Source organism: Thalassophryne amazonica, chromosome 11, assembly GCF_902500255.1.
Source record: "Thalassophryne amazonica chromosome 11, fThaAma1.1, whole genome shotgun sequence".
Classification (NCBI taxonomy): Eukaryota; Metazoa; Chordata; class Actinopteri; order Batrachoidiformes; family Batrachoididae; genus Thalassophryne; species Thalassophryne amazonica.
In genome coordinates, this window is record NC_047113.1 from 342,683 (window position 1) to 368,281 (window position 25,599).

General features: G+C 42.7%; 1 protein-coding gene across 1 annotated transcript in view; it reads right to left on the reverse strand.

Annotated features, from left to right (window-relative positions):
* The window catches only part of rab33a (RAB33A, member RAS oncogene family), a 68,079-nt gene extending 48,723 nt beyond the window's left edge, over nucleotides 1-19,356 (reverse strand). Inside the window, exon 1 of the mRNA XM_034181539.1 lies at nucleotides 18,981-19,356. Coding sequence (XP_034037430.1) covers nucleotides 18,981-19,349 — 369 coding nt within the window. The 5' untranslated portion in view covers nucleotides 19,350-19,356. The remainder of the gene's footprint in view (nucleotides 1-18,980) is intronic.
* Nucleotides 19,357-25,599: the final 6,243 nt, after the last annotated feature.

A 25,599-nucleotide genomic window follows, 5' to 3' on the forward strand; every position in this document is an offset into this window, starting at 1 on the left:
TGGCACCAGCTGTTCTCTGCCTTGTAGGTTCTTGTTCAGTGAATTCAGATGATGTGTAAGATCAACTAAAAATGCCAGGTCTGCCAGCCACAGAGGGTCACTTAGTTCATGAAGAGGTTGGCCCTTTTCTTTTAAAAACTGGTCGATTTCTGATCTCAGCGAATAAAACCGGTGCAGCACAGGGGCCGCGGCTGAGCCAGAGCACATCAGAGTGGTAGAGTACATCCCCGTATTCAGCATCCACATCAGATAGGAAAGCCTGAAATTCTCTGTGGTACAGTCCTCTAGCTCGAATTATGTTGACAGTTTTTACAACAGTGTTCATCACATCACCCAGCTGGACAGTCTTGGCACACAGTGCTTCTGGGTGGGTTATACAGTGCATCCTAACAGCCTCACCTCCGCTTTTACCTTGGCGCACACTAACGATGCCATTCCTTTGCGCTCACCCGCCATGGCCGGAGCTCCATCAGTTGTTACTCCACAGAGCTTGTCCCATTTAAGCCCCATCTTTTCAACTGCCTCTGACACAGCTTCAAAAATATCTTTTCCTGTCGTTGTGCCTTTTAGGCTCATCATATCAAGCAGCTCCTCCGTACAGTCACTAGGGTATGAGTCCATCACCTTGGTTTGCCGGGCTAGTGACCGCCCCCTCTTATATGTAGCCATCATGATATTTAAACCCTTGTTTAAGGGACAAGGGTAAGAGTCCATCACCTTGGTGTTTAGGGCTAGTGACCTCCCTATATTAAAAGTAGCTATCATATATAGTAACTTATGTATGAGGGACAGGCTAAAAATATTATATTATAGGACTATTATTATACGTAGTTATCATAATATCAGAAAAGTATAGAAAAGTATTAATAGCTAGGAAAAAATAGAAAGTAAGAATAGCTAGGAATAAGTATATAATATCCAAACAGTATATGGAACATATATGAAGATTACCAGGCACGAATAAATGTGTCATATGTAATAAACACCGTATATAACAGATTTTGTACAATGGATTTTTTGCTCACATCGGATAAAATGTCCTGTCCGATCGCAATGTATTTCCCCGATTAAAAGCCAGACCATTTATTTTTTCAAACCGTACTCAGACTTAGAGCCACAGCCTGATGTGCACCTGTTAAATCAGATACAGCAAAAGGCTGTGATTTGACACTTTGCTGCTTTCACTACTTTGTCTGCCATCATATTGTAATAGTTTTTTACAGTGCGCACGCTGATTAAAAACTGATCAGAAAAGTCCGCACTGTTACAGCACGGACTCGGTAAAAGAGGAAAGTGTGCACATTACCTTTGAATTAGAGGTGATGATTGTAGAAAGAAAAGCTGATTGACGGTCAGATTAGTCCAGAATAAAGCAAAATCCAGAGACGGAAAACTTTAAAACTGTCACGCACGTCATTGTATGACACGGAGTTACAAAGCTGCAGCTGCATAAATCAGGCTTTAAATTAATTCAGTAAATCAACAAATATATTGATTTCAATAAATAAATACATTTTTTTCAAGATGGCGCTGTTGACGTAGCAGCCTGTTACTTCAGCTCTCCCCCCTCTTTTCCTACTTTCGCTATTTGTAATACTTTTTAATGGAGCTTATTTGTTTTTATTTGCAGGGGGTGGTACCCTGTGCAAGTATGCACATGGGAAACCCACTTTTGTTACTTTTGTGATTATTTTTATGCTGCTCTCTGCACTTTTGAGGCACAGCGGGGAAATCCCTTTGTTTCCAGCTCCAGATGTCCCATTGTTTATAGCTGGGATCAGCTGCTTGGACTAAGAGACTCAATGCACAGTGGGTCGGGTCCCCGCTATGCTGAGCACCCGGACGTACCTGCAGACATTCGGAAGAAACGTAGGGGCTGCAGGGGCAGGTGGACAAAGAGGAGAAGGACTTATATTCTGTCTGTGGTCATGGGGAATGTAAGATCTCTCCGCAACAAGACCGAGGAGCTAGCAGTGCTAACCCATTTCCAGAAGCTGTATAAGGGCTGCAGTCTCATGTGCTTCACGGAGACATGGTTGGATGAACATGTACTGGACTCTTTAATCAACATGAACGGCTCTCACACTCATCTGCGTGGATAGGATGGCTCGCCGTTTATGTGAGTGAGAGATGGTGCAGCGCAACTCATATTCACGTGAAGGAGCAGATCTGCTCCTCGGAAGTGGAGCTACTCGCGGCGAGCATGAGGCCGTACTATCTCCCACAGGAGTTTGGAAGTTTGGAAGGTCCCTACCCTGTGGAAGACCTCCTGTGTGGTCCCGGTTCCCAAAACACCACATGCCAAGGAACCGGACCACTACAGACCAGTTGCCCTGACCTCCCACCTCATGAAGACCATGGAACGGCTCGTCCTGTCTCACCTCCATGTTCTTTGATTTCTCCAGCGCTTTCAACACTATCAGACCGGCGCTGCTGCGGGGGAAACTGGAGGACGCAGGTGTGGATGGGCACCTCGCTGCCTGGACCATCGACTACCTCATTGACTGCCCACAGTACGTGCAGCTGTCAATCTGAGGTGGTAAGGTGCAGCACCGGGGCCCCCCAGGGCACCGTCCTCTCGCGTTTCCTCTTCACCCTCTACACTTCGGACTTCACCTACAACACGGACAGCTGCCACCTCCAAAAGTTCTCTGATGACTCCACCATTGTGGGTCGTGTGTCTAAGGGGAACGAGCTGGAGTACCAGTCGGTCATCACAGACTTTGTGGACTGGTGTGAGCGCAACCACTTGTTAAGACTCATTAAGACGAAGGAGATGGTGATCGACTTCAGGAGGAAACCAGCACCTCACCCACCGGTGAACATCCAAGGGGAGGACATAAAGACTGTGGACAGTTTCAAATACCTAGGTGTTCACCTCAACAACAAACTGGACTAGACTCACAACACTGACGCCCTGTACAAAAAAGGTCAGAGTCACCTCCACCTCCTGAGGAGACTGAGATCCTTTGGAGTGAGCAGGCCTCTGCTTAAGACCTTCTATGACTCTGTTGTAGTCTCAGCTCTCCTCTATGCTGTCATCTGTTGGGCCCCGGGCAGCACAGAGCGGGAGAGAAAGAGACTGAACAAGCTGGTCAGGAAGTCCAGCTCTGTCCTGGGCTGTCCTCTGGACTCTCTGGAGGAGGTGGCTGAGAGGAGGGTGTTAACCAAGTTCAAATCCATCATGAACAACTCCTCTCACCCTCTGCACCAGACTGTAGTGGAGCTGAGCAGCTCCTTCAGTGACAGACTGAGGCACCCTCAGTGCAAGAAGGAACGATACTGCAGGTCGTTCCTCCCTGCTGCTGTCAGACTGTACAATAACACTGTGAAATAACCACATGCAATAATATGTCCACAAATCATGTGCAATATTAATATGTCCACAAATCATGTGCAATAACAACTCGTTTACAAATCCCTGCACTAATGTCACCTTACCACATCTAAATTCCATTTCACATCAATCAATCAATCAACTTTTTTCTTATATAGCGCCAAATCACAACAAACAGTTGCCCCAAGGCGCTCTACATTGCAAGGCAAGGCCATACAATAATTATGAAAAACCCCAACGGTCAAAACGATCCCCTATGAGCAAGCACTTGGCCACAGTGGGAAGGAAAAACTCCCTTTTAACAGGAAGAAACCTCCAGCAGAACCAGGCTCAGGGAGGGGCAGTCTTCTGCTGAGACTGGTTGGGGCTGAGAGAAAGAACCAGGAAAAAGAGAGCAAAAAGAGAAAGAAACAGTGCATCATGGGAACCCCCCCACAGTCTACGTCTAAAGCAACATAACCAAGGGATGGTCCAGGGTCACCCGATCCAGCCCTAACTATAAGCCTTAGCGAAAAGGAAAGTTTTAAGCCTAATCTTAAAAGTAGAGAGGGTATCTGTCTCCCTGATCTGAATTGGGAGCTGGTTCCACAGGAGAGGAGCCTGAAAGCTGAAGGCTCTGCCTCCCATTCTACTCTTACAAACCCTAGGAACTACAAGTAAGCCCGCAGTCTGAGAGCGAAGCGCTCTAATGGGGTAATATGGTACTACGAGGTCCCTAAGATAAGATGGGACCTGATTATTCAAAACCTTATAAGTAAGAAGAAGAATTTTAAATTCTATTCTAGCATTAACAGGAAGCCAATGAAGGGAGGCCAACACGGGTGAGATATGCTCTCTCCTGCTAGTCCCCGTCAGTACTCTAGCTGCAGCATTCTGAACCAACTGAAGGCTTTTTAGGGAACTTTTAGGACAACCTGATAATAATGAATTACAATAGTCCAGCCTAGAGGAAATAAATGCATGAATTAATTTTTCAGCATCACTCTGAGACAAGACCTTTCTGATTTTAGAGATATTGCGTAAATGCAAAAAGGCAGTCCTACATATTTGTTTAATATGCGCTTTGAATGACATATCCTGATCAAAAATAACTCCAAGATTTCTCACAGTATTACTAGAGATCAGGGAAATGCCATCCAGAGTAACGATCTGGTTAGACACCATGCTTCTAAGATTTGTGGGGCCAAGTACAATAACTTCAGTTTTATCTGAGTTTAAAAGCAGGAAATTAGAGGTCATCCATGTCTTTATGTCTGTAAGACAATCCTGCAGTTTAGCTAATTGGTGTGTATCCTCTGGCTTCATGGATAGATAAAGCTGGGTATCATCTGCGTAACAATGAAAATTTAAGCAATACCGTCTAATAATACTGCCCAAGGGAAGCATGTATAAAGTGAATAAAATTGGTCCTAGCACAGACGTGCTAGGACCACATATTGTAAAGAAGATGCTCCTATCTCTTTCAATCCCAATCATGTTTATATGTATGCATATGTATATGTGTATAGGTATGTGTGTGCATATGGGTATGCATGTATGTGTGTATATGTATGTGTGTATATGTGTGTATGTATGTGTGTGTATGTATATATATGTACATATGCACGTATATGTGTCTGTGTGTGTGTGTGTGTGTGTGTGTGTGTATATATATATATTCTATTTCTACCTCATTTCTTATGTCTTGTATTGTTACAAGAATTATTATTATTGCTTATCCTTGCACACGCTGTTCGATGAACATTTTCCTCTACTTGCACCCACCTTGTGTGTTTTTTTAAGAGATGACGTAACGTGAATTTCTCCTCTGTGAGATCAATAAAGCTTGAAAGCTTAACTATTTTTATATTTATTTTGATACCACCTGTACCTGGATGTGTTGCTGTATGTGGTTAAATGATTTTAAAAAGTGCTGAAAACATAAAAGGTTCATTCAATAGTTCAGTGCAGTTGGAACCAAAATGGTGCCATGTTCTGAGTTCAATTAAGGCACTCTTCTTCTTAACGCTGGTAGCTCGCGTTAAGAAGAAGAGTGGTGGTGTGCTGGTGCCTCAATACGGGGCCATGTATGTGTGGTTGGACTGCGGTTGGAGTGGAGTTTGTGTTTTTCACCAGACCGGAGACTCTTCAAAGGACGATGGGTCAGCGTCCCTAAAGTTGCAAGGCTGGTTTTCTGCTAAGAAATGCTTTTTTGGGGGGGCATTCTCCTCAAAACAAGTAATTTAGTGATTACAATTACTCCCAGACTGTAAAATTAAGGTAAAAATGTTGCATAAGTAGAGAGTTTACTGGTTCAAATTGAAAGAAATTTCAGTTTTGACTTATTTATTACTCCCCCTCAAGCTGCCACCTTATGGTGGTGTGGGAGTTTGCGTACTCGGATGATCCTAGGAGCTATGTTGTCAGGGGCTTTGTGCCCCTTGTAGGGTCTTCCAAGGCAAACAGGTCCTAGGTGACGGGTCAGACTAAGGGCAGTTCAGAACCTCCATTGTTGGGAAAGTGTAGTGACACAGACCCACAACTGGGGGCGCAAATGAACGGTCAATAGATGAGCCAAAATATAACAATTTAATGTTGTGAATGTGCACAACGAACATACAGACAATCTCAGAATATCATAACAGTCAATACACAAAGGTGACGTGTGGGATAGAAGACGTCTGTCCTAAGAAGAGCCGGAACCACACGATTTCCGCCACCCCAGAAGCTGGTGAATACTGGAGCCGCCAAGTCCCGAATTCCCAGGTGATCACCGTCCCCGACTGTCGGATCTGGTACTGCTGGCGAAGAATAAAGACAGTCAAGTGTGGGTGTGTGTACACCCAATAACAACAACGGTGGGAATGCCACCTCCACCTCTCACTCAATAACTTGCAGAGTACTGTGGATTCCTCAGGGGAAAAGAGTGCCTTCAGCGCTCTCACAGCTTCCACCGACGGAGGAACTGGTACTCCTGCAAACACTCACAATATACAAGTATTACAATTACAAAACGGCTGAGGATATTACCTCCAATGAAGTATGATATCTCGGCAACGAGGTGGAGATGACGTCTGGTCTTTATGGAGTGAGATGATGTTGAGTAGATGGGTGACAGCTGTCAAGAGGTAATGAGCGACAGCTGTCACCCCCCGGCTGTGTCCATGGCGGCAGCGCCCTCTCGTGCCTGAAGCCCGCACTTCAGGCAGAGCGCCCTCTGGTGGTGGGCCAGCAGTACCTCCTCTTCTGGCGGCCCACACAACACTCCATGACCAGTAAAACAATCAAGGACAGAGACGTCGCCCGGTATGGCGGAGCCGGGGCCCCACCCTGGAGCCAGGCCTGGGGTTGGGGCTCGCGTGCGAGAGCGTGGTGGTCGGGCCTTAGCCCGGCCGGGCTCAGCCCAAAAGAGCGACGTGGGCCGCCCTCCTGTGGGTTCACCACCTGCAGAGGGGGCCATGGGGGTCGGGTGCAGAGAGAATTGGGTGGTGGTCGAGGGCGGGTGGCCCGGTGGCCCGGTCCATGCTCACAGCCCCTGCCTGTTGGGACGTGGAAATTCACCTCGCTGGGGGGGAAGGAGCCTGAGCTTGTGCGGAAGGTTGAGAGATAACGACTAGAGATAGTCGGGCTCACCTCCACTCACAGCTTGGGCTCTGGTACCCGACTCCTGGAGAGGGGCTGGACGCTTCATTTTTCTGGCAATGCCCACGGGGAGAGGCGGAGAGCTGGGGTCGGATTGCTTATTGCTCCCCAGCTCAGTCGCCATGTGTTGGAGTTTACTCCAGTGAATGAGAGGGTCACGTCCCTACACCTTCGGATCGGGGACAGGTCTCTCACCGTTGTCTCAGCCTACAGGCCGAGCAGCACTGCAGAGTACCCAACCTTCTTGGAGTCCCTGGGAGGGGTACTAGATAGCGCTCCGACTGGGGACTTCATTGTTCTCCTGGGGGATTTCAACGCCTACATGGGCAGCGACAGTGAGACCTGGAGGGGGGTGATCGGGAAGCACAGCCTCCCCGATCTGAACCCGAGTGGTGTTCAGTTGTTGGACCTCTGTGCTAGTCACGAACACCATGTTTGAGCACAAGGGTGTCCATAAGTGCACGTGGCACCAGGACACCCTGAGCCGGAGGTCGATGATCGACTTTGTAGTAGTATCATCTGACCTTTGGCCATGTGTCTCTTTCACTCGAGTGAAGAGAGGGGCAGAGCTGTCGACCGATCACCACCTGGTGGTGTGTTGGATCCGCTGGGAGAGGAGGAAGCCGGTCAGACCTGGCAGGCCCAAACGTATTGTGAGGGTCTGCTGGCAGAACGCTCTGTCAGCGAGGTCTTCAACTCCCACCTCCGGGAGAGCTTCTCCCAGATCCCGGGGGAGGTTGGAGACATGGAGTCCGAGTGGACCATGTTCTCCACCTACATTGTCGATGCGGCTGCCTGCAGCTGTGGTGGACACCGGAAGTAAGGGATGCTGTCAAGCTGAAGAAGGAGTCCTACTTATCTTTGTTGGAAGGTGGGACCCCGGAGGCAGCTGACAGGTACCGGCAGGCCAAGCGTGCCACAGCCCGTGCGGTCGCAGAGGCAAAAACTCGGGTCTGGGAGGAGTTCGGGGAGGCCATGGAGGAGGACTATCGGTCGGCCTTGAAGAGATTCTGGCAAACCATCCGACGCCTCAGGAGGCAGAAGCAGATCTCCACCAGCACTGTTTACGGTGGGGAGCTGTTGACCCTGACTGGGGATGTTGTCGGGCGGTGGAAGGAGTACTTCGAGGATCTCCTCAATCCCATCGTCACGTCTTCCAAAGAGGAAGCAGAGACTGGGGCTCAGAGGCAGACTCATCCATTACCCAGGCCGAAGTCACCGAGGTGGTTAGAAAGCTCCTCGGTGGCAAGGCCCCTGGGGTGGATGAAATCCATCCTGAGTACCTTAAGTCTCTGGATGTTGTGGGGCTGTCTTGGCTGACACACCTCTGCAACATCGCGTGGCGATCGGGGACAGTGCCTCTGGATTGGCAGACCGGGGTGGTGGTCCCTCTGTTTAAGAAGGGGGACCGGAGGGTGTGTTCCAACTATAGGGGGATCACACTCCTCAGCCTCCCCTGTAAGGTCTATTCCAGAGTACTGGAGAGGAGAATTCGACCGATGGTCGAACCTCGGATTCAGGAGGAACAGTGTGTTTTTCGTCCTGGTCGCAGCACACTGGACCAGCTCTACACGCTCCATCGGGTGCTCGAGGGTTCATGGGAGTTTGCCCAACCAGTCCACATGTGTTTTGTGGATCTGGAGAAGGCGTTCGACCGTGTCCCTCGGGGCGCCCTGTGGGGAGTGTTCCGGGAGTACGGGGTCCGGGGTCCTTTGCTAAGGGCTATCCAGTCCCTGTACAACTGCAGCAGGAGCTTGGTTCACATTGCCGGTAGTAAGTCAAACCTGTTTCCACTGCACGTTGGCCTCCGCCAGGGCTGCCCTTTGTCACCGGTTCTGTTCATTATTTTTATGGACAGAATTTCTAGGCGCAGCCAGGGTGTAGAGGGGGTCTGGTTTGGGAACCACAGAATCTCGTCTCTGCTGTTTGCGGACGATGTGGTTCTGTTGGCTTCGTCAAATCAGGACCTTCAGCGTGCACTGGGGCGGTCTGCAGCCGAGTGTGAAGCGTCCGGGATGAAAATCAGCACCTCCAAATCCGAGGCCATGGTTCTCGACCGGAAAAAGGTGCTTTGCCCTCTTCAGATCGGTAGAGTGTCCTTGCCTCAAGTGGAGGAGTTTAAGTATCTCGGGTCTTGTTCACAAGTGAGGGACGGACGGAGCGTGAGATCGATAGACGGATCGGTGCAGCATCTGCAGTGATGCGGTCGCTGTATCGGACTGTCATGGTGAAGAGAGAGCTGAGTAGGGGGGCAAAGCTCTCGATTTACCGATCGATCTACATTCCGATCCTCACCTATGGTCATGAGATTTGGCTCATGACCGAAAGAACGAGATCGCGAGTACAAGCGGCTGAGATGAGTTTCCTCCGCAGGGAGGCTGGGCGCTCCCTTAGAGATAGGGTGAGGAGCTCGGTCACTCGGGAGGAGCTCGGAGTCGAGCCGCTGCTCCTCCACATCAAAAGGAGTCAGTTGAGGTGGCTCAGGCATCTTTTCCAGATGCCCCCTGGACGCCTCGCTGGAGTCCCACGTCCCACTGGGAGGAGGCCCCGGTGAAGACCCAGGACACGCTGGAGGGATTACGTCTCTCGGGTGGCTTGGGAATGCCTTGGGGTTCCCCCGGAGGAGCTGGGGGAGGTCTGTGTGGATCGGGAGGTCTGGGCGGCTTTGCTTGAGCTGCTGCCCCTGCGACCCGACTCCCGATAAAGCGGAAGAAAATGGATGGATGGATGGATAGATACCAGTACAGTCACTCACTCATAGCTTCTGCTTCTACAGCTTAGCCTCCTAACTATATTTGATTTTACTACTAGTCTACATACTAATTACCTATACTACAATCTTCTCCTGTGATGTCTTATCCTTCTTATGTCTTATTACTTATTTTATTATTTATACCTTTTTCTTGAGCTGCTTGGGTGGGTAGGGAGAGCTTTTTAACCTACCATCCCTGGTTCTCAAGACCAGACACCTAAGTGGCTCTACTCTACTCTTTTCTACTCTCTTATTTTACTCTTCCTTTTTAGATATACCTTTGTATACTGGCATAGTTCCACCTTAGAATTGGAATATAATATATAAGATATACCTTACTGAATTTTCATGATCAGAATGTGTCCAAATAACATCATTTTCTTGTGTTTCTAATTGAGAGACATAACACAATGATACAAGTTGGACACATTCTGATCATGTTTAAATGTAAGTCTTGCTTCCTTTTTGACCAAATAAATTGATTTCAGTTCTTATCTGCTACTTCACAAGCGAGAAACCCGTGTTCATGGATCGGTTTGATTCTCCATCAGGGTGGAAGGTCATGATGGGATGGCCACTTGGGTGTTCCACGGCACACTAAGAGCATGACAGCACACTGACATTAGAGTGTGTGTGTATGTGTGTGTGTGATTGATTGAGGCCTCACTGTAATGTGCTTTATAAATGCAGTCTGTTTAACATACAATGTAAAATCAAACAGCATGGTGGCTTAGTGGTTAGCACTGTTGCCTCACAGCAAGAAGGTCATGGGATCGATTCCCACCTGTGGCCTTTCTGTGTGGAGTTTGCATGTTCTCCCTGTGTTTGTGTGGGCTTGCTCTGGGTGCTCTGGCTTCCTCCCACATCCAGAAACACACAGGTTAGGTCAGGGTCGGACTGGGAACAAATTTCGGCCCTGGCATTTTTCCTCTGGACCAGCCCACTATTGACCCAACGAATCCACCCCCAAACACGCACACCCACCCGTCCATACCGAACCCCCAATGAACAAATACTATACACCTAAACACCATGAACACACACCTAAACACACACTTTCACTGTCATTTCACCTTGATCATAGTACAAAACGCGGACCCGGTGCCACGAGGGGGCGTCCTGATAACATTAAAGGCAATTACATATTTTGACGAAATTACAAGTTTAAATGACTATATATATATATATATATATATATATATATATATATATATATATATATATATATATATATATATATAAAACATCATGAGGTTTATGTCACAGAAATCCTACTTTACAATCACACTGCAGTCATTGTTAAATTATTTCCTTTTACATTTATAATAAACACTTGCATTTATTTAGTGTTTGTTTTTTTTGGTTGAAATAAGATATAAATAATCTACCAGACCAAAAATATACAAGTTTCCATGTTATTTTATTTGTCTAAAAATAAATATCTGAGGTTCCTTATGTTAAACAAGAAATTATCTAATCTGAAATAACAGGTGGTTTTAATACAGATGAAAGGTTTCTAAAGAACCATTTATTGATTTATTTACTTATTTTAATTACAAGTGTTCTAAACCTTTTTTTAACAGTAATCAGAAATTTTGAGGTAACAACAACAAAAAACATTTCCAATGATTTTTCTTCAGAAAACTGCTCTATAAATGAGCAGTCCTGTCACACATTAATGTTTTGTACAGATCAGTGGTTTCTGCCACAAGTCTTCCGTGTTTTGGCCCGACGCGTCGTTCCTATTGGACAATGCGAAGGTACGTCACAGCTCATAGTGTCGAAAGTTGGCGCACCTCATCTTGACAGAACACCGGCTGTGTGGTATGTAGGAGATCACTTGACCGAGGGTCTATACGTTCAAATAATAATTAAAAAAATACTGTCATCACTCTTCACTCTTAGTCAGTCTCTTACAACAGTGCAGCGTAAATACACAAGCTTTACAGGAGCGCACGTCTCCTCCAGTGCGCACTTTTTTTGGGGGGGGGGCGACCCCGCCCCCTGTGATAAACTCATCGCCCCCTTAATTTTTTTTTTTTCTAGCGCTGGGTCTGACAAAACGGAAGCAAATGTACACAAGCGGAAAAAGGTTTTTGTGTCTCCAAAGTGTGTGTGTGTGTGTGTGAGAGAGAGAGAGAGAGAGAGAGAGAGAGGGGTAATGTGTAACCACTGCTAGGATTCCCACAGCAGCAAATTAAGGAGCTGAAGTCCGTAACTGTTGCATTTAAAGATTAACAAAAGTAAAGCACAGTTAATTAAGATAAAAGAAACGATTCCAACCTTGTAATCAGTAGAAGAGCGGAGAGAAGTCCAGGCGCCGAGGAGTCAGTCCATTCACAGGGGCGGGAGCGGCCGCCTGCTCTTCCTGCAATCTGATTGGTCACCCTGTACGCTTCTCCATTGTCATTGGCTGTTGGTCATGTCAATCATTGTGCTCGATGTAAGTCTCCGTTGTGTGATCAAACGGAAACAAAACTGAAACCTAGAATAAGACTGTGCCGTGTATGAAACACTACAGAACTTTTATTTTGACACAAATGCAGGAAGTGGCTCTGCAGCTGCGCTGATTAAATGCTGTAGCTTCACCGATCACGGACTTTCTTCGTGTTGACAGCAGCGCGCAGTTCGAGAACACTGTATATTTCCATGATCTCTATAAATATGGGAGGGCCGGCCCACGCACGTCTAAATGTGCAGCGGCCCACCGGGCAAATGCCCAAAATCACAGATTATCAGTCTGAGCCTGGGTTAGGTGGACTGGAATCTTTAAATTGTCTGTAGGTGTGAATGTGTTTGTTTGTCTGTATGTGGCCCTGTGACAGACTGGCATCCTGTCCAGGTGTAGCCCGACTACCGGCCTGTGACTGGTGGAACAGACTCCAGCCCCCCCCGCAACCTAATCTTGGATAAGTGGTTGAAGATGAGTGTGTGTGTAAAATCAAACATGTTTCAACTCAAAAATACAACTAAAAAGGCTGCATTAAAATTCATTGTTAAATGAAAAATATAATTTATTCTTTTAACATGACTTTATCTTCATTAAAGTCATGTTATAATATAAATTTCCGGACTTTTTTTTAGATTATGTCTCTCACAGTGGACATGCACCTAAGATGTAAATTTCAGACCCCTCCATGATTTCTAAGTGGGAGAACTTGCAAAATCGCAGGGTGTTCAAATACTTATTTTCCTCACTGTACATACACATATCGTCATGTACAAGAAAAGAGAAAAAAGGTGCATAAACAATTTAACTTAATCACAAAAATTTCAAAACACAACCAAACAAGTAAGAGTGAACAGTGACAAAAATGGTAAACCTAATCCTTCAACCTATAACGGGTAAATATATTCTTCTTGTAAAGCCTTTTAAAACCAACCAGTGTACCAAGTATTTTAATATTATCAGGACAATTATTCCAAATATTAACACCCCTGATGGAAACACAATGACTTTTAACAGTAGTACGAATCTTCAGCTTCTCAAATAATAATGTTCCTCTCAAACTGTAGCTGGAGTCTCTCATTTTAAACAGATTCTGGACATGTAGAGGCAAAAGCTTATTTTTAACTTTATACATAATCTGTATTGTAATATAATCAATCAAGTCCCAGAATTTTAAAATTTGCAGACAAGCAAATAACGACTTTGTTGGCTCTCAATATGGTTTATTACTGATAATTCTTATAGCTTTCTTTTGCAACAGAAAAACTGGTTTAGTATTAGTTCTGTATGTATTTCCCCAAACCTCGACACAATATGTCATATATGGAACAAGTAATGCATGATATAAAGTGGTCAATGCATGTTGGGTAAGGAAGTCCTGGGCTTTATGCAGAATTGCAATGGCGTTTGACATTTTAGTTTTAACATAGTTAATATGTGTTTTCCATCTTAATCTATCATCAATATGAACACCAAGAAATTTTGTATCTGTTACAATTTCAATATCATGTAGTAATAGTTTTTTGGCTTAAATTCCTGGACTTATTCCCAAATATGATATACTTAGTTTTACCAAAATGAAGCAATAATTTATTTAAATCAAACCATTTTTTAAATTTATGTAATTCGTTCTCCATCTTGTCCAGGAGCTGTCCTAAATGATCCCCACTACAAAACACAGTTGTATCATCTGCAAATAAAATACAACTTACATACTTAGAAACCAAATATATATCATTAATATACAAAAGGAACAACAGTGGCCCAAGGACTGAACCCTGGGGCACCCCACAAGTAATCTTCAAAAACTCAGAATTTGTCCCACCAAAGTGGACACACTGATACCTACTGTCTAAGTAGCTCGCTATCCAGTCATGTGCCAATCCCCTGATACCATACTTCTGTAATTTGTCCAGTAGCAAGGTATGATCTATAGTATCAAATGCTTCCTGTAAAAAAAAACAAAAAAACCCTACAGTATATTGCTTATTTTCAATCGCGTTAGTAATTTGTTCAACAAAATCCATCACAGCCAGTGAAGAAGTGCGATTCTTTCTAAAACCGTATTGCTGCTCGCTAAGGATATGATGTTGAGTTAAAAAATAATTTAACTTAATTTCAAATACCTTTTCCAGAATTTTGGAAAATTGTGGTAAGAGGGAGATTGGCCTATAATTGCAAAAGACATGCTTGTCACCAGATTTGAACAATGGGATCACTTTAACTATTTTCATTTTGAAAGGAAATTTCCCAGTCATTAATGACAATTTACAGATATATGTTAAAGGCTTAACAATGCAATCATTAATCATTTTAACGAAAAATATATCAAAACGGTCACTGTCAGTTGATTTTTTTTCCCCTTAAGTTTGTGAACTGTATCAATAATTTCTTTTTCATCCGTTCCTCTAATAAACATTGAATCATGAACTGTTTCTATTGTTTTGCTGTGATTCAAGGTGCACATTTTGGAAGGAACAATTGAATTTGCTAAGTTTTTAACCCACGTTAACAAAATAACCACTAAAATGATCTGCTATAGCTTTGTTTTCTTTAACAATTGTGTCAGTATTTGTATAAAAATAGGCAGGATATTCTTTGACAACGTTTTTCTTATTTATGATTTCATTTAAGAACCTCCAAGTACCCTTTATATTATTTGTTTTATTTTTTTCCACAATAAATCACTATAATACTGTCTTTTACACGATCACATAATGTATGTTTGTTTTTATATGACATATCTTATCTCAGCTTCAATTGTTCTGGATTTTAAAAACTGCTTATACAAAAATTTTTCTTTTTACATGCATGCTGAAGTCACTTAGTGATTGAAGGTTAATCTTTGCTTAGCTTTTTTTCCATCTTTTAACACACAAGGGCAATGTCTATCATATAAATTGGAAATAATAGAAATGAATGATTCGTAAGACTGATCTACATCCTCAATGTAAATGTCACTCCAATTTTGCTGTCTTAAATCCACCCTAAGCTTTTCCATAGTTTCCTTTGTTATTTTCCTTGTGAAGTTTGTAATGTTAATATGGTCAATTTTATCAACTAATGAATTGAAAACAACAAAAACAGGCAGATGGTCACTGATATCACTAATGAGAAGTCCACCCATTATGTTCCCCATAGTAATGTTTATCAGTATATTGTCAATAAGTGTTGATGAATTCCTAGTTATCCTAGTTGGATGAGTAATTACTGGATACAATCCCATACAAAATACAGAATTAATAAATTCATCTATATGTGATTGATGATGAGGATTGAGGAAATCCATATTGATGTCTCCACATATAAACAAAAGCTTATGATTTTTAAAGGTGTTATACATTTCTGTCAATTTATCCCCAAAAATATTTGTGTTTGATCCAGGAGCTCTGTAAATACAACTTATGATTATGTTTTTTGATTTTGATTTGACCCCATTCCTACCAGGCTGCTCAAGGAAGCCCTACCATTATTTAATGCTTCGATCTTAAATATGATCAATCTATCTTTGTTAGTTGGCTATGTACCACAGGCTTTTAAGGTGGCAGTAATTAAACCATTACTTAAAAAGCCATCACTTGACCCAGCTATCTTAGCTAATTATAGGCCAATCTCCAACCTTCCTTTTCTCTCAAAAATTCTTGAAAGGGTAGTTGTAAAACAGCTAACTGATCATCTGCAGAGGAATGGTCTATTTGAAGAGTTTCAGTCAGGTTTTAGAATTCATCATAGTACAGAAACAGCATTAGTGAAGGTTACAAATGATCTTCTTATGGCCTCGGACAGTGGACTCATCTCTGTGCTTGTTCTGTTAGATCTCAGTGCTGCTTTTGATACTGTTGACCATAAAATTTTATTACAGAGATTAGAGCATGCCATAGGTATTAAAGGCACTGCGCTGCGGTGGTTTGAATCATATTTGTCTAATAGATTACAATTTGTTCATGTAAATGGGGAATCTTCTTCACAGACTAAAGTTAATTATGGAGTTCCACAAGGTTCTGTGCTAGGACCAATTTTATTCACTTTATACATGCTTCCCTTAGGCAGTATTATTAGACGGTATTGCTTAAATTTTCATTGTTACGCAGATGATACCCAGCTTTATCTATCCATGAAGCCAGAGGACACACACCAATTAGCTAAACTGCAGGATTGTCTTACAGACATAAAGACATGGATGACCTCTAATTTCCTGCTTTTAAACTCAGATAAAACTGAAGTTATTGTACTTGGCCCCACAAATCTTAGAAACATGGTGTCTAACCAGATCCTTACTCTGGATGGCATTACCCTGACCTCTAGTAATACTGTGAGAAATCTTGGAGTCATTTTTGATCAGGATATGTCATTCAAAGTGCATATTAAACAAATATGTAGGACTGCTTTTTTGCATTTACGCAATATCTCTAAAATCAGAAAGGTCTTGTCTCAGAGTGATGCTGAAAAACTAATTCATGCATTTATTTCCTCTAGGCTGGACTATTGTAATTCATTATTATCAGGTTGTCCTAAAAGTTCCCTAAAAAGCCTTCAGTTAATTCAAAATGCTGCAGCTAGAGTACTGACGGGGACTAGAAGGAGAGAGCATATCTCACCCATATTGGCCTCTCTTCATTGGCTTCCTGTTAATTCTAGAATAGAATTTAAAATTCTTCTTCTTACTTATAAGGTTTTGAATAATCAGGTCCCATCTTATCTTAGGGACCTCGTAGTACCATATTACCCCAATAGAGCGCTTCGCTCTCAGACTGCAGGCTTACTTGTAGTTCCTAGGGTTGTAAGAGTAGAATGGGAGGCAGAGCCTTCAGCTTTCAGGCTCCTCTCCTGTGGAACCAGCTCCCAATTCAGATCAGGGAGACAGACACCCTCTCTACTTTTAAGATTAGGCTTAAAACTTTCCTTTTTGCTAAAGCTTATAGTTAGGGCTGGATCAGGTGACCCTGACCATCCCTTAGTTATGCTGCTATAGACGTAGACTGCTGGGGGGTTCCCATGATGCACTGTTTCTTTTTCTTTTTGCTCTGTATGCACCACTCTGCATTTAATCATTAGTGATCGATCTCTGCTCCCCTCCACAGCATGTCTTTTTCCTGGTTCTCTCCCTCAGCCCCAACCAGTCCCAGCAGAAGACTGCCCCTCCCTGAGCCTGGTTCTGCTGGAGGTTTCTTCCTGTTAAAAGGGAGTTTTTCCTTCCCACTGTAGCCAAGTGCTTGCTCACAGGGGGTCGTTTTGACCGTTGGGGTTTTACATAATTATTGTATGGCCTTGCCTTACAATATAAAGCGCCTTGGGGCAACTGTTTGTTGTGATTTGGCGCTATATAAAAAAAATTGATTGATTGATTGATTGATTGATTTTTCACATTTAATTTCCACTGAAACACATTCCATGACCTTGTCAAAAGAAAAGGACATATTATTGACAATTTCATACTGATAACTAGAACTGATGTAAAGTGCCACGTCACCGCCCCTTTTATTCATCCTATTTATAACAAAAAGATTATAACCATCGAGCCGGTGTCCCGTCGAGATGAGGTGCGTCACTGCACGTGTGCGCATGCGCACATTGCTCTACCCCAGACTTGAAGATGTCACCCATCGAGATGAGGTGCCTCACGTAACTGCACATGTGGAGATGATGTAACTCGCTCGACGTGCAACTGTGCATGTACATTTTGTTTTTTTCCGTCAAAGTTTTTTTTTATTAATTGTATTCAGTGTATTTATAGCCTAAATCAAATCAAATCAATGTTATTTATATAGCGCCAAATCACAACAAACAGTTGCCCCAAGGTGCTTTATATTGTAAGGCAAAAGCCTAGTAAGTAAAACATTTTCTGTATTTTACGTTAGGAGCATAAATGTATGTATATGTATATTTTGCCTGTCCAAATAAGCTAACTCCAGATTAAAAATACTTATCGTTTTATAGTGAGTAGATTTTATACATTACTATGTTCGGATGAACAATTTATACATTTACTTGCCCATCAAAATAAGCGAACTTCATCAAGTAATTTTTTCAGTGCACACATATGCAGTTACGCGAGGAACCTCATCTCGACGGGACACTGGACCGTGTCTATGTGCTCATCCCTCAACCATGTCTCTGTAACCGCAATGACAGAAAAGGGATTATTGACACTTTTTAAACAATCCTGAATTTTGGGCAAATTCATAGGAAGACTTCTACTATTAAAATGTATAATGGAGAAAGAACTGTTTATCATGGAACAGTCCTTAAGTTGTTTCTCGGTAAAGTAACTGCAGTGATGAGTAGTATTTTTAAGAAAAAACTATCCGGATCTATATTGTAATCAATGCTATGAGATTTGTGTTCAGAGTAATCAAACACTTTTAGATCAAGCTCCTGTGCAGAAGCAAGTTGAAAAGAATCAATTGACATCATAAAAGGGTTGTAATCGACAAACCAAAAATGCGGCTAAATATAACTATTTCATGTAAACCAGTATGTGATATGGATTTAGTCAAAAATTGTCTCATAACAAAAGAGGAAAACGACACAAAAAACATCCCTTCAAATAAACAATATCGAAACAATAAGGAACATTTTCCATATTGTCCAGTTATCATAAAATGTGTTCTTTTAACATGACTTGTTCTTGATTCAAATCATGTCGAAAGAACAAATGATATTTTCCCACTAAATGTAGGATTTTAATGCAGCTCTTTCACTCGTATTTTTGAGTTGAAACGACATGTTTGATTGAACCCTGTAAAAAATAGAAATGTATTATTTGATGAATGCAGTCTGCACGCACATTGTCTTTGTGTTTCTGCTGATCATCTTCTTACCTTGATGGTCTCCCCTTCGATCTCCACAGCTTTCTCCCTGAAGTCCACGCCGATGGTGGCCTCGGTCTTGTCGGGGAAGCTGCCGCCGGTGAAGCGGAAGGTCAGGCAGGTCTTCCCCACGTTCGAGTCCCCGATGACGATGATCTTAAAGATCCGCGTCCGGATGCTGAGCTCCAGCGAGGAGCTGCTCATCTCCAGGGAGGAGGCGAGGCTGGCGGCGGCGTCGGTGCTGCTGCTGGTTCGACTCCGGCTACTCTGCCGTAAATCCATGGAGGGCGTCAGGATGGTGACGTCGTCGTCCGCTTGGTTCCTCCGCCGGCCTCCTCGGCACGGAGCTCGGCTCTCTGCCTCCGGGGAGTCGTTGGTCATGATGCCGGAGGAGGCGATGCGCAAAGCGGTGTGCGTGCGTGCGTGTGGAGGAGAGGGAGGGGACGCACGCGCGGATGGATGGATGAGTGGAGAAAGGAGGAGAAGCGACACGCAACAACACCGACCATTGTGCCTCCGAATAGAGGAGAAAAACAGCACTTCATCTTTTTAAACGCTATTTTTAACATTTCAAACCGTGAGTCAAAGTGTCTGATATGTGATCAGGGGTCTCAGACCTGCTGCTGGGGCACAATAACATGACTTTTATGACCACAATGCCCATTCCCTTTCCTTTTAAAGGGACACTCCGGAATTTTTTATTTATTTTAACCTCAGTTTTTAGGTTCTGCTTTTCACATCAGCACAAAAGAAGAAAAAAAAAAGCCCAGTATTGTGGTAGAAGGCTAATAACATCACAGGCTAAACAGATATACAATGTAAGACTATGGGGCAAGTAAAAACTCTGAGTAAACCACATCTTGTCACCACTGAATATAGGCTGACTATGCATGAAGAAAACTCCAACAGAGGTCAACAGGTGCATATTTGCTTCAGTAAATATACAGAAACTTATTTTAAAACAACTGATGACACAGTTAGCTGCTTACCTTAGCCTTCTTCCTGATGGCCATGCCACTAATCATTTGTCAATGATGCCTCACAAACCAGCACCCCAATGAAAGCTTCCAATCAATGACCCTGCAGCAGAGTCTGAGCTACAGCACACAGATCCCCAGTGTTTGACAGAACCCAAAACTATGGGAAAAACCCAGCAAGAACTCCAAACACTGCTGCACCCCCAGGATCTGTGTACGAGCACATGGTGGTAGGCATCTCCTCCAGCTCCGTAGAAGATCATCTTTTTCAACCAAAGGGTGCTCCCAACATTCCTGCAGCACCCCCCCTCCCCATAGACCACAACACAAACATAAACCTTATTAGAATACTGTGCAATCACAAGAATGTAAGAAACCCAGCACAGTTCAGCTATATAAGTAAAAGTTACACAGTGATGTGAGTTTTACATGGTACCGGGAAGGCAATTTTTTTTTTCCCATCTGTGGCAACATTTTCCACTTTTGTTTTCTTCGTGTTTTCTGGAGTGATCCAGGTCAAATTTCAGGTGTGTATTTGCCAGAATAAGGTATTCTTTTAAATTCGATTAGAAACGTCTCTGAGACGCCATCAAGGATATGAAGTCATGCATTTTCACATCTTCATCCCAAACATTTGAGACTGAAAAATAAATGTAATGTGAGATCCCATTTATCAAGAGCCACTGATTGTACAGGCAGCAGATTGTTCCCGATTTTACAGTAAAGGTCGTGGTGTTCTGAAAACAACCATGTTGTGTTGAAACTACAACGCAAACCATGAATGTAAACGTTGTTCTGCAGTGGGGAGACGATTTACAATGAGACAGCTTCATCAAGAATAAATCCAAGGGGGCCTGGTTCAAGGAGAAAGACCAAAAGGGAAACTTTGTTTTTTAATCATCATATGTACAAAATATAACGGAATGCTAAATTACCCTCAGCTGTATGAGCATAAAAATAGGAAACAATGTGACTTCTTTACATCTTAAAATAGGTCAAAGGTGAGCCATCTTTGAACTTGTCCAAGGTCTGTGTCCCAGGAATGTTCCATGTGAATTTGAAGACCCTGGCAGGAATAGGACTGGACATGTGCTGAGCACAGACGGACGGACAGACAAACGCAAAGTCTTTGCACACCCGATGACCATAGTTTGGCCTTGGGTAAAAACTAACACCCCTGGTAAATTTTTCATCTTAGAAGTTGTATTTTTGACAGCAGGCAGCAATATTCTCCATTAATATACTGTCAGTTGACACGATTTAAGTTATTTCACACAAATTAAGATCTATTTTTGGGATGAATTTACTTCAAACTGTCCACATGCAAACTCCATATGTTTATTTTTGTTCTGACCTAGCCTGCGAAATATGTATTTTATGGCTTCTTCTGTTACATTAGTGTGAAATATTCATGCAAAAAAATGCTGAACTGAAATTAACACGCTTGTAGTAGTCAAATCTTCATGCTTATTTTAGCATGACACGTAAATGGTAATTAGCCCAGAAATGGTGATGTCAGCACTGGATGGAAAAATTTGTGTTACTACGTTTCCCATTTACGTATATAAGTGAAAAAGAATAAAATTTAAACCCAAATCAGTGTTGTTGAGAACTAAAAGTCATATTGGTGAACTGCAGGCACAGCTTTACTTGTGTCAAATGTTATTTTCTTTTCCCTGTTAAGACATAACCATAAAAATCATAGAGGGCTATGCTTTGCAAACTTAATACCCTTACTATATTGGATAATGTTGAAATTGAGGATGGCCCAGTGGTTGCAAAGACTTCGTGTCTACTACCTACAATGCGCGTGGAATGTCTCAAACCTAAACCTACTTCGAGGCATCTTATATATGCTACTCTGGAACCACCCTTAAACCCAAGCAGTTCAACTGTCAACCCCACTGAGGTCCTTAGACTGGGTCTCATTAACATAAGATCACTGTCCTCAAAATCATTGTTGATTAATGATTTAATTATTGATCATCACTTAGATATGATTGGGTAATGTGAAACCTGGCTTAAACCTACAGCTGTCCTCCCCTTAAATGAGGCCTGCCCACCAGCATATACATTTAGTCATGTCCCTCGTGATGCAAAGCAAGGCGGGGGTGTTGCTCCTATTTATATATCTAGGTTTAGCTTATTAGCTGTTGAGGGTCATAAATATAACTCGTTTGAGCATCTGATTCTCCGCTCTGCTCAGGTTATTATGCATTACCAAGGTCAGAAGAATAAAAATCAGCCGTATTACTTTGTCACCATATATCGGCCTCCTGGCCCATATTCTGAATTCTTAGATGAATTTGGTGCGTTCATCTCTAACTTGTCAACTAGTGTAGATAACATTCTGATCATTGGTGACTTTAACATTCATATAAATAAGCCTTCTGATCCCCTCTGCAAATTATTTATGGAAATTGAAATGCATTAGGATTTTGGCAATGCATTCGGGATTCGACGCACATTAGTGGAAATACCCTGGATCTGGTTCTCGCACGTGGTATTGCTGTCACGAATATTGACATCATGCCTCTTACATCAGTGGTCTCTGATCACTCACTTATTAAGTTTACAGGTTCACTGCCGTGTTTAGTGGAACAACAACCTTATTTATCAAATCAAATCAATTTTATTTATATCGCACCAAATCACAACAAACAGTTGCCCCAAGGCGCTTTATATTGTAAGGCAAGGCCATACAATAATTACGGAAAAACCCCAATGGTCAAAACGACCCCCTGTGAGCAAGCACTTGCCAACAGCGGGAAGGAAAAACTCCCTTTTAACAGGAAGAAACCTCCAGCAGAACCAGGCTCAGGGAGGGGCAGTCTTCTGCTGGGATTGGTTGGGGCTGAGGGAGAGAACCAGGAAAAAGACATGCTGTGGAGGGGAGCAGAGATCAATCACTAATGATTAAATGCAGAGTGGTGCATACAGAGCAAAAAGAGAAAGAAACACTCAGTGCACCTGATCCAGCCCTAACTATAAGCTTTAGCAAAAAGGAAAGTTTTAAGCCTAATCTTAAAGGTAGAGAGGGTGTCTGTCTCCCTGATCTGAATTGGGAGCTGGTTCCACAGGAGAGGAGCCTGAAAGCTGAAGGCTCTGCCTCCCATTCTACTCTTACAAACCCTAGGAACTACAAGTAAGCCTGCAGTCTGAGAGCGAAGCGCTCTATTGGAGTGATATGGTACTATGAGGTCCCTAAGATAAGATGGAACCTGATTATTCAAAACCTTATAAGTAAGAAGAATAATTTTAAATTCTATTCTAGAATTAACAGAAAGCCAATGAAGAGAGGCCAATATGGGTGAGATATGCTCTCTCCTTCTAGTCCCTGTCAGTACTCTAGCTGCAGTATTTTGAATTAACTGAAGGCTTTTTAGGGAACTTTTAGGACAACCTGATAATAATGAATTACAATAGTCCAGCCTAGAGGAAATAAATGCATGAATTAGTTTTTCAGCATCACTCTGAGACAAGACCTTTCTAATTTTAGAGATATTGCGCAAATGCAAAAAGCAGTCCTACATATTTGTTTAATATGCGCATTGAATGACATATCCTGATCAAAAATGACTCCAAGATTTCTCACAGTATTACTAGAGGTCAGGGTAATGCCATCCAGAGTAAGGATCTGGTTAGAAACCATGTTTCTAAGATTTGTGGGGCCAAGTACAATAACTTCAGTTTTATCTGAGTTTAAAAGCAGGAAATTAGAGGTCATCCATGTCTTTATGTCTGTAAGACAATAGCTAATTGGTGTGCGTCCTCTGGCTTCATGGATAGATAAAGCTGGGTATCATCTGCGTAACAATGAAAATTTAAGCAATGCCGTCTAATAATACTGCCTAAGGTAAACATGTATAAAGTGAATAAAATTGGTCCTAGCACAGAACCTTGTGGAACTCCATAATTAACCTTAGTCTGTGAAGAAGATTCCCCATTTACATGAACAAATTGTAATCTATTAGATAAATATGATTCAAACCACCGCAGTGCAGTGCCTTTAATACCTATGGCATGCTCTAATCTCTGTAATAAAATTTTATGGTCAACAGTATCAAAAGCAGCACTGAGGTCTAACAGAACAAGCACAGAGATGAGTCCACTGTCTGAGGCCATAAGAAGATCATTTGTAACCTTCACTAATGCTGTTTCTGTACTATGATGAATTCTAAAACCTGACTGAAACTCTTCAAATAGACCATTCCTCTGCAGATGATCAGTTAGATGTTTTACAACTACCCTTTCAAGAATTTTTGAGAGAAAAGGAAGGTTGGAGATTGGCCTATAATTAGCTAAGATAGCTGGGTCAAGTGATGGCTTTTTAAGTAATGGTTTAATTACTGCCACCTTAAAAGCCTGTGGTACATAGCCAACTAATAAAGATAGATTGATCATATTTAAGATGGAAGCATTAAATAATGGTAGGGCTTCCTTGAGCAGCCTGGTAGGAATGGGGTCTAATAGACATGTTGATGGTTTGGAGGAAGTAACTAATGAAAATAACTCAGACAGAACAATCGGAGAGAAAGAGTCTAACCAAATACCGGCATCACTGAAAGCAGCCAAAGATAACGATACGTCTTTGGGATGGTTATGAGTAATTTTTTCTCTAATAATTAAAATTTTATTAGCAAAGAAAGTCATGAAGTCATTACTAGTTAAAGTTAAAGGAATACTCGGCTCAATAGAGCTCTGACTTTTTGTCAGCCTGGCTGCAGTGCTGAAAAGAAACCTGGGGTTGTTCTTATTTTCTTCAATTATTGATGAGTAGTAAGATGTCCTAGCTTTACGGAGGGCTTTTTTTTATAGAGCAACAGACTCTTTTTCCAGGCTAAGTGAAGATCTTCTAAATTAGTGAGACGCCATTTCCTCTCCAACTTACGGGTTATCTGCTTTAAGATGCGAGTTTGTGAGTTATACCACGGAGTCAGGCACTTCTGATTTAAGGCTCTCTTTTTCAGAGGACCTACAGCATCCAAAGTTGTCTTCAATGAGGATGTAAAACTATTGACGAGATACTCTATCCCACTTACAGAGTTTAGGTAGCTACTCTGCCCTGTGTTGGTATATGGCATTAGAGAACATAAAGAAAGAATCATATCCTTAAACCTAGTTACAGCGCTTTCTGAAAGACTTCTACTGTAATGAAACTTATTCCCCACTGCTGGGTAGTCCATCAGAGTAAACGTAAATGTTATTAAGAAATGATCAGACAGAAGGGAGTTTTCAGGGAATACTGTTAAGTCTTCAATTTCCATACCATAAGTCAGAACAAGAGCTAAGGTATGATTAAAGTGGTGGGTGGACTCATTTACTTTTCGAGCAAAGCCAATCGAGTCTAACAATAGATTAAATGCAGTGTTGAGGCTGTCATTCTCAGCATCTATGTGGATGTTAAAATCGCCCACTATAATTATCTTATCTGAGCCAAGCACTAAGTCAGACAAAAGGTCTGAAAATTCACAGAGAAACTCACAGTAACGACCAGGTGGACGATAGATAACAACAAATAAAACTGGTTTTTGGGACTTCCAATTTGGATGGACAAGACTAAGAGTCAAGCTTTCAAATGAATTAAAGCTCTGTCTGGGTTTTTGATTAATTAATAAGCTGGAATGGAAGATTGCTGCTAATCCTCCGCCTCG